At 41.5% G+C, this 10,471-nt stretch overlaps 1 protein-coding gene across 1 annotated transcript; it reads right to left on the reverse strand.

Moving 5' to 3' along the window:
* Nucleotides 1-333: 333 nt before the first annotated feature.
* On the reverse strand, nucleotides 334-9,056 carry ccnd2b (cyclin D2, b). The gene is made up of 5 exons (XM_027011084.2): nucleotides 8,459-9,056; nucleotides 7,063-7,278; nucleotides 3,439-3,598; nucleotides 1,896-2,044; nucleotides 334-671 (listed from the first exon to the last, which is right to left on the reverse strand). The coding sequence occupies exons 1-5, from the start codon at nucleotides 8,651-8,653 to the stop codon at nucleotides 510-512; spliced, it is 882 nt and encodes a 293-aa protein (XP_026866885.2). The 5' UTR covers nucleotides 8,654-9,056; the 3' UTR covers nucleotides 334-509.
* Between the last annotated feature and the right edge of the window lie 1,415 nt (nucleotides 9,057-10,471).

Genomic DNA, 10,471 nt, shown 5'->3' on the forward strand with positions numbered 1-10,471 from the left:
CATTCCTCCTCAATGCTTTAGAAAGCCACAAATAAACCATGGTGACATTGAGAAGTATATTATTACACTTAATACTAATGCAAGTTTTAATAATAACATTATTATTATTATTAATAATAATAATAATAATAATAATAATAATAATAATAGTAATAATAATAATAATAATAATAATAATTTTCTGTGCTTGGTATATATTGTATATAGGTTATATATGTCTATATAGGTATGCTTCATGAACTAGTAATATATGAATTGATCTTGAACCTAGAATTTCAAGATTCAACTATGTTAACATATATGTGAGCCTGAGGCATTACCTGCTTTGTTTTGTTTTTTTTGTTTTTTTTTTGTAAAGATTCATTACTGTTTGAAATTTCGGCTGTGCATTTTATATATATGTTATGTTTTGTTGCTCTGTATCTTTTCACAGGCTATGCAATATAATAAAATATAAATATAAAAATTTCAGCTTGAGGAATTGTGGTAGTTCTGGGGTCAAAGTAACATCATAAGTTGATGTCACGAACATCTGTAGGTGTGCATGACTGGCTCTGAGACTCCGCTTCCTTGCAAATTGCCCCACCCTCCTTATGTTTGTGCTGCTGACTTTCTCTGAGGCTGCTGGCCAGCAACTGCTCAATCTTCTCCTGACATGACTTCAAGCAGTCCTAAAACAAAATCATACAGAGAGAGAGAGAGAGAGAGCGCGAGAGAGAGAGAACGACATTTTAAGATACATATGAACACACGCAGACCATTAGTGTGCTTTAAGAAGAAACTGAAGAAGTCTGAAATGAATATTCAGAATTATTCTTATCAAATAATACACTTAACAACAAGTCTATGTCTTGCTATTTGTCCTTTTCTTTGTGTGGAGGTCTGGAAAAACAATCTGAAGTGGGGCTCCCTATGCAACTTACTCCCTCTCTCGCTCTCTCTTGGATAACATTGTGCTTGCTTTAAAGGCCGTGTCCTGGCCCAATCTCCAACGTAACAAAAAACCCCAAATAATCGGCATTGATGGAAGGCTTCAGCAGGTTGTTGGCTGATAGTCGTTAGTGGCGACATTGGTCTGGACTGGCCCTTCGGCAAAATGGTTATTCTTTCCAAAGCTAAAGGAAAAAGGTCTTGTTTCTTTTTAAGGGAATACAACATGGAAAAGATGAGAACTAAGTATGAGTGTGTGTGTGCGCATGTGTGTGTGTGCGTGTGCGCACGCATGTGCCTCTACTTTCCTCCTTGGCTAGCTATGCATCTTAACATTCTTGTGTGCATGTGTGTGTATGAGGAGTGGTGAGCTATAACCCATAGTCATCAGAAGGAGAGGCCTTTGTCTTGCCACAAGAATGTGACTCACAGCACACATTCTTCCATCACACACACACAAAAATGAACAACGACAGACATAGTCCAAATTGTGAAACCACCCCCCCCATTATCCCAAACACAACATCTGACACACAGCCACCCCCCAAACACTTTGTAGCGGACTGCAACCACAGCCAAACCATACAGACTCTATTCATGGAACATAAATAGGTTCAATATAAAACTAGTGGAAACACCAGCATTCTCCAAAGGCACAAACACCAGGGTTGTTTTTTCACAGTGATCCAAACATTATGATTTTTTTGGAGTGGAAACACTAAGAACTGGTCAGGACTGATTGTTTGGATAGTAGTATCAGATCAAGCAAATAAGCCAAGCCTAGTGCTTTATAATGGACATTTTCTGGACTGAACAACCTACTCAGCTATATGACAAATCAAGACAGACTAAACTCTAATCTAGGACTATGTTCTTAGCTTTTAGATTTAACCTGCATGTAGAAAACCAGTCACATGATGGTGGCGACAGCGCACCTGCTGACGGAGACATTGTGTAGCACTCACCACTTCGATGTGGGTGATTTTGGCCAAAAGCTCAGTCAGGCCATGCCTGCAGACGTTGTCCTCCACCCGGTCCAGCTGGAGTCCACACGCGGCTGCGCAGATGCTCGCTGTAGCGATCATCGAGGGGGGGAACATCGCAAAGTTGTGATCTGCACGTGGGAGAACCAAGAAGAGATGACGTGGGAACATCTCTCACCTGTGAAGCAGCGACGCTCTATGCAGACAGTCTGGGCTAATAGCAAGCAGGCTTTGTGAAGGCGGAGGGGAGGAACAGATCTTAAAGAACACTGGATATTTTTCCCCTGTATTTTTTCATCCCTCACATCTGGGCTGAATTCAACCCAAGAGCTAAGAACATCAACCTGACTTTCGAACACTCGTGTGCTTTGGGTGGGAGTTCTACATTCCACCATTGCTGCCTTAATTCAGCTTGAGCCACAGCTGTGATTAGAAAAACAGAGCAGAGCCTTCGTCCTCTTTCCCTCACCTCCTCCTCCACCCTCTTATGTTCCTGGAAGGCTTCGGAGTTTCCAGGAACTACTCCCCTCTGCAAGTCATTGGCCTCAACCAGATCCAGACGGGAACTCTTAAAAGGACACATTCTGCAAACCGTTGCCACCGTAGGATCTAAATTCTAAATCCTTGTCTCAGTTCTTGCTCAAACCATAGCTGACAATGCAGTCACACTACAAAGCTTAATCTCAATCCAATTCTGTTCCCCTTGTCTGGATATGGTTGTCACTTCTTATCCACTGGTGCCGTGCAAACAAAAGATGCCATAAATGAAGTGTAAAATCCAGGTAATGGAACTCGCAATCTCGGTCCCTGGATGGGCCCGGGAGAGGAAATAGCTCCGCCCCGGATTACTTCAGTGGTTCCCCTCACTGGGACAGCCGCGCTTCCTTTTTAGAGGCAGTGAAGGACGCGCCGGATGGGCTGACGTAAACATGAGCCAGCTGCGCTGCGGGGGCCAGCTCCCGAGCCATGAGAACACCGTCTCCAAACACCAGGGAGAAAAGCTCAAGTGCTCACACTCACTCCCGATTGCGGCTGCGGGCTCTTTGCTGCTGCCGCCTCGCGCCTGGTTCGTGGGCTCTGTGTACGGACGTGGGCTTTCAAGAACACACCCAGAGGGAGAAAATATTCCCAGCAAAACAGAAGAGAGCAAATTAGTCCTTGGAGTCTTTGCCACTTGCTTCAAAGACACTATGCACACTGAAGATCTGCACAATATAAAGTATTGTGTAGCCAGATTAAGTACAAAGCTAATTTTCAAGACTTCACACTAAACACTATATAAGAATATACTAGTAGCATGAAGATGCAAATGGATACTCTAATTCATCACCTCAAACTACAGAGTAGCTGCTGACACTGTACTTCACAGTGTGATCATCTTCATTGTGGAGCATAAATACATGAGAGTAAGAGAAAGAAGGCTGAGCGAAAGCTTGGATTGAAGGTATGATGTATAAACCTCCATCAATGGCATTCCAGGAGCAGATGACTTTTATAGTGACTGCATCATTCAAAACCCACGTACCAGTAGCACAAAGGACGACAAACGTTTGTGCGTGTTTACGAATCAGCAGCACCCTGTCCTCAGGTAAGGGTAGCTTGCACAGGATATGTTCTATGAAGTCATAAGGGGTGACAGCTGCCATGTTCCACTTCAATTTTCCCAGCACCACCAGCTCCCAGTCCTGTGCAGAAAGAGATGGAGAGCAAAGAGAAGCACACACACAGAGAGGGCAAAGAGAGAGATGGAAATGAGACAAAAGGCATCAGCTCTTAAAACAGCATTACCCACAATGCATCTATCCCACCAAAGAAATGGAACTTCTGTCGAGTGTCCTTTCTGCGGCCATTCAACAGCTATCGCTAACGAAGAAATCACAAAGCAAGCGAAACTGTCACCATGACATCAACGTTTGCACATCACCTCATTTTATTCCTGACCAACCAAATCTGCACCCCCACCCCAACAACCTGTGAACGCGTTCACTTCCTTCCTGTGCTGGTTGTAGGCTGTTTTCTGAGAAAGCAGAAAGATGTTTCTGAGATGGAAGGAAGCTAGGCTTGGGCACTGAATGGGCCACATAGGCAGCTTCCCCTTTCTCCCCACACTAAAGGTCTAAAGTGAAGAAATGCTAGTGACCACAGGCAAGGACACTCAAATCCCAGTCACTGTTAAACCCTGACCTGGCGCCCCCCACCACCAAACACTGGGGTTATTAACAGCTGGCAGAGGGCAAACAAGTCAGTATAAGTTCCATCAGAATTCTACGCAACGTGCCAAGGTGTCCCTGCTGTGTTTCAATGCACTGTAAATGATTTTTGGCGACATGATGTACAAGAGAAACTCCAGGTGGAACAAAATGTCTCTTTTACACTAAACATACTTTTCAGATATAGACAATCCGACAAAAATGTTGGGAAGGGACTCAGTCAATGCTCTCTGTCTTCTCTACTTCGGTTCATGGCAATGGAGGGTTGAACAGTGAGAAACAGCCAAGTCTGAGTAGGGATGGAAGTTTTGCTTAATACTACTGTTACGCTATCTGAATGAAGGCACAGAGTACACAAAACAATGCAATCACATTCAAGCAGTGCAATAGCGGCAGTCAGCCAAGTGGGGCCAAGCCCTCTCTTTGAAGTGACAACTACATGAAAGCCCCTCTATGCTTGGCGTACAACTGACAGCTTCTTCTCAATCTACCTTTAGAATTTTTCATTCAGTGTGGGAGAACACCCTTGTGGTGACAAAATGTGTGCAGTAATATCAAAGTTCCAGCTATCGTTACCAGGTACTCGATGGTACCCTAGCGTGACACTGGATTTGCAGAGCCAATTCAAAAGTTGAGAAATAAAAGCAGAAGCAAGAGAACTAGAAACTGCTGCTTTTGTTGACTTTTCTGTAATTATACAGCACTAAGGACATCTGAAGGTATAAAACACCATCAGGAGATCGAACCCTGTTCACCAAGTTACATGACACTTTCCTTCCTTTTTATGTTGCTAAATATTTCCACCAACTGCTGTTGCCAACATGATGAGTTTGCATAATAGTTATACATCTTCATTTTGGTGTTTGATCATCCTAGCTTTGGAGGTTGCTAAACACATTTTCAAACATGAATTTGGTGGCCTACTTTGTCACACCATATACACAGTATACAGGAAATTGTAAAATTGTTGTCTTCACACCATGAGAAATATGCTACTGAAAAAAAATCCAATCACAGACTTATATACTTCTGCCAGGAAGATATCCTCTGGCAATCAAAAATTCAAAACAGTCAACGTGATGCTCCAGTGTGAGCCACCACCACTACCACCTACACCAGCCTGCAGTGCTGACATATGGATGCATGAATTGATTTTTTTTCCTTTCCACTATGCCTTACTTCTGACCCATCACTGATTAGGTGAAAAAACCCAAAAGCAGTGCAGGTGCCAATATAACTCACCTGACAACTCCCACTCAAAGGCGCTAACCTTTTAGCTTCTCTATTTTTTCTGTACTCTTCCTCACACATAAAACTATGTCTCACCAGATATTTATCATATATCCCTACCACTCGTTCATGGCACCAATCACCGCTGGCAGTCTGTCTAACCTTTCATTCCAAAGATGTTAAATGTTTCCCGTGACAATGCCTATGACCTCACAGTCGTGGGCGAGTGAATCCAGACAGCTCAGAAGCCTTCTGGTCAGCCCTGTGGGACACGTGTGAGTTCCTTCGCATTAAGAAGTGAAAATGTTGTTTGTTAAACCAAAAAGGAAGGAGTCGTACAGAGGAGGTGCTGTTAACAAGGCTGCTTTGAGGGGAGGAGAGAACCTTGCAGATTGGGCTGAATGATAGAGGTAACCGAGTAAGCCTCTCTGATTTTTCCACCACTGCTCTGCACCCAGATGCCTTACCAATATTGCAAAGGCTTATGCATCACATCAACTCAGCAAGGACAATATTTTCCAGCAAGACTGATGTTTTATGCATTTCTGTATTTTCTGGTATAAGGGTCATAAGTCCATCTAGCTCTGCTGCCCAAAGACCATCTGAACTCTGTTGCCCAAAGCCATAAAGCTACAAAAAATCTTTTTAGAGCTAAATCAACATTTTGATTTGACCGGGTCACTGGATTTTATAAAGTATCAGCAGTAGCTCTGAAGATCAGTACCAGCTACCGAATGGATAACCTTCCTGAATGCTCTTCAGAATGCAGAAAGCAAAGATTGTGATGATTACACCAGTTTCTTCAACCAACTTCCAAAAGATCTGCTCTAATCTAAAGAGATCACATGCCAAAGCGCCTTGAGCAGTGTTATTTGAGTAGTGATATCTGAGTAGTGCCATTTGCTCTACAGGCATTAGAAGAAAGTTAAACATGCAGAATATTTAGACCTCAAGAAATGTGCTCAATCACAAAAATGGAGCAGCATCACAGACATCTTCAGACATCAATTATAGTGTGATCCTTATCCACTTACATAACCCATCTGCACCCAGTCTGATTGGATGACATTTAATTATCTGTGCTTTACACAAGACCTGAAGCAGCCAGTTCTCAGACACAGATCAACTGAAACTTTGATAAAAATCAATTGATGTTCAGACCAAGTGGCAATGTATGAATGCATGAAGCAGCAACTGTCTAAACCACTTTTCTCTTTTCAGGTTTGTAAACAACATTTTGGGATGAGAGGCATGTCTCTTTTTCTCATTAAATTACTTTTTGGATGCATGCATTTATGTAGATGCATTCCTCCACACATGGATCATGTTTACGTTTCTCTCTTTACATAGATTTCAACCAGAAGATCTTGATTTCAGCAATGTACTCCACCCAGTGTCTGTGCAACTGAGGGAACTGACAGTAAAAAATATGGACATGCTTAGAATGGGTGTGGCTTTTGCCTGTATTTGCTGATCATGTGAGCCAACTGTATATATCAGAGAACTGTATGGCAGTGCGAATGGTCTGGATTGCCACACTCAAGACCAAAATGATTTATGTAACAATTTCATCAGACAGAGAAAGTCAGGTGAAAACAAGCCAATAATGCAAAACAATGGGAGTGACTCTGTGGAGTCAGTTCACTAACATTTTAAGGTTAATGAAAGGAAACTGTCAGCATATTATGGCATTCAGCAGCAAGTCTTACCAGCAACTCTTGAATTGTGATAGAGTTGTCTGTGTAAAGACACAGTTTCTTCGCAGATAACGGCTGGCATGATTTCATCTTGGATGCCAGGAACAGACAAACAGTCCCTAGAAGCTGTAAATAGCATTTCTTTGTGGGAACTGCAGCAAGATATCTGTCCAGGTAGTTCACAGCCAGTGGGAAAACGCCTTGATCGCACTTCTCTTCTTCACAAACCTTTGGAACAGGGAGAATGACGGCTGTCAAAAAGGAATTTATAACCGCATACTTCATAATTTATACGTTTAGTAGGCTGTAGGCTTCTACAATCTAGGCTGCTCAAAACAAACAAAAAACAACAACAAACAAACAAACACTTAAATAGAATTTACGTGTGCCGCTTGCCCATGCAAAATTTTCTTGTAGAAGAAAAAAAATCAATTTAAGATTATTCATTCATTTATGCCTCAAAAGAGTAAGTCGCATTAGACCACAAGCTGCAAACGCCCACACAGAGAGCTGCTTTGGTGATTCATCACGTAAAAAAAAGTTCACATAAAACCTGAATACAATTTATCAGATTGAGCTAGCCTTTATATGTATATAAATTACATCGTATATGCACTACAATGTCATTACAATGTCAAAGAAAATGTCAGACAATATCAGAAAATATGTAGTTTTAACAATACTCCAGAAATCGCAAGTTTGCTCTAGTTTGCAGCAGTTAGCAACCTGAAATTGGCTGGGTTTTTAAAAATCTTTAAAATGATTAAGTACTAAGGAAATCTATAAATGCTATATGCAAATTAAGTTTAAACTCCCCTCTTCCCAATAGCTATTTGAATGAAGAAAATAACTTCGAGAATGTATCACTTAGCTTACTTGATGAAACTGATCACGAGTTAGCTAACTGAACGCCGGTGTACCCATCGATTAGGGTCGTAGACGAACTTCAAATAATAAATGCATTCCTTCTCTCTATAAACGACAAAATTCTCATATCCATTTCTAATTTATCCGTGCAGGATACTACAATGCTTTCTCTAACTTTTAATATTGGCACGAATAAGAAAAGGCATTCTAGAGAATACTAAAGCTATAACCTAGCTAGCTTTTTTCATAATACACTGTGCACAGCTAACCTATGGGCTAATTTCTAACGATATATAACTTGCCTACACGCTGATAGAAGCACATCAATTAGATAGACTATTAGTTGTCCTTCTAGGAGCATGTAAGCCTAACACTGGCATAATGATGCATTTGGACAGTCACTACAATTGTCTCTAACTAATGTGCTAGCTAGCTACTCTTTCATGGCACCATTTCGCTGCCTGACTTCGAGCAAAATGTAGCTATTGGCCAAAAATCTACGTGGAAATTGAGCAGTGGAAAGTGAGCAGAAGCAACAAACCTCCAACATCCAAGTAGCAACTATTCGCCTCATAAAGGGCTTAATATCCTTCTGCACACGTTCAAAATAAGGTCCCTGGGGTAAAAATCTGTCTTCTACTGTCAACAGGCTCTTCAACACTCTGTTATCGCAAAAAATACTGGGGTCTCGCTGCGCTCTGATAGTCGGTTCCTTTTCAAGGCAAAATAGATCCATATTGAGTTTGACACGTTTTCACTAAGAAGCCTGGCCAGGTCCTCAAAATGACTGTGGCATGAGTAGGTGGGAGAGGAAAAAGCAGCAGCACACTTTCGACACAGGCATCAGGGTTTACGCAGGACTGTCCGACGTTGTCCTGCCTCGCAGCGTTTCCCCTTTACCTGATCATATCTACATTCCTCTATACTTTTACCTTCGTTGCCTAAGTGGGGAAGCACCACAGAGGCTTCAGATCCTGGTGAGAAGGGTACATCACTCATGCACACAGGACTTTCAACTAGCATACATGACCACCCAATAGGCGAGGTTAGTCCGCTCCTCCTCCCCGTCAATTGTGACGGTCCACGTTGTAAAACCTTTTTTTTTTCTGTACACCTTTTGTCAAAGTATATATTTATTGTCCAAAATGTACATGTACACAAAAAACAAACAAACAAAAACAAGCAACACCACCAAGAACAACAAAAAAACGTAATGTAGCATAGCCCACTCCGTACTCTTTATTCGGATTAATTTAGATCTCTGACGTCTGGTTGTTGAAAATGTTCCGACTTCCCACTCACGTGCAGAAACACAATACTTCACGTGTAACATTATGTGTAAAGAACACAGACTAGAGAGCTGACTTGATAAACCCAGTTACTGCTTCTTGGAAAAAAAACCAAACCCAATTGTAGAGAAGATTATGTATATTCCCTGCATCTGAGCCTATTGCTCCTGCCTTAGGCGGAACGATTAACTGTAGAGCATATTTGCTTCCTATGAAGTGTGGTTGGTGAATGGGGTGGCCTAAATTCTATATGGTACACGACAAACACAAGTAGACAATGCCAGATTGCGGTTATAAACAAAAGATACGAAATTGTGCCTCATTAAGTATTTATTAATAGCGCAGCATCTAAAATAAAATATGAACAGAGGCAGATGAACGTCAGAGGGAATGAAAAACGCGTCTGTCGGATACTTTTATGTTTGACGTTTCCATGTTGACAGCCGCAGGACAAACCAGTGACGTCTGTTTTATTCTAGCCTTGCCAGTTGGATTATCTTGAAAAGGCATAGCACCAAAGGGTTGTGCAAAAGAAGATCAGAAATCAGTATATCAGTCAAAGAAAGTGATCAGTGAACAGGGGTGTAGAGTTCTCACTTGACAATAGGATGAAGCCATCCTCAAACTTTCATATTAATCACAGCAGACTGCTTATACTCTCCAGGTCACCTCTTCAAGTCTGGTTTCAGGTTCCATTTCTGCATCCTAGCCAACACATGTAGTACGTAAACATTAGGAATTCACAAATTCTTATAATATTGCATTACAATGTGGTATTTTAATATACCCTCACTTCTAACATGGTAGCCTTTCCACTTGAAAAGTGATGACTCAAAGTAAAGTGTTCATGGGGAGTTCACAAGGCCACTGACCCACAGCTCATGATGAGAATTTCATTCAGCAAAAAGTGAATGCAATTTATGAATGAATTCACTCTAAAATATAAGGTAACTCATTCTGCCATCCACACAGCCTGCCATATGTAGAATTATAATAACAATTCATTGTCCTTTTTAAATTTATCTGCATTAATGTATTCCAATGTAACTATCTTGACAATAAAGTACTGGCAATTTCTGGTCAAAGTCGATGAGGAGAAAGAAGCCAAGGCTCTATCAAGCAACCATGCTGACAACCCTGCATCTAACCCAGAGCAGCTAGCTGCATAGTTGGGACCCCCTGCTCACAGGCTATCTCCCTACTGCTGTGATCCAAATGTACAAATATCTCATAACAAGATTTCTATTATTAAGATGGAATGAATG

The sequence above is a fragment of the Electrophorus electricus genome, chromosome 2 (assembly GCF_013358815.1).
Source record: "Electrophorus electricus isolate fEleEle1 chromosome 2, fEleEle1.pri, whole genome shotgun sequence".
Lineage (NCBI taxonomy): Eukaryota > Metazoa > Chordata > Actinopteri > Gymnotiformes > Gymnotidae > Electrophorus > Electrophorus electricus.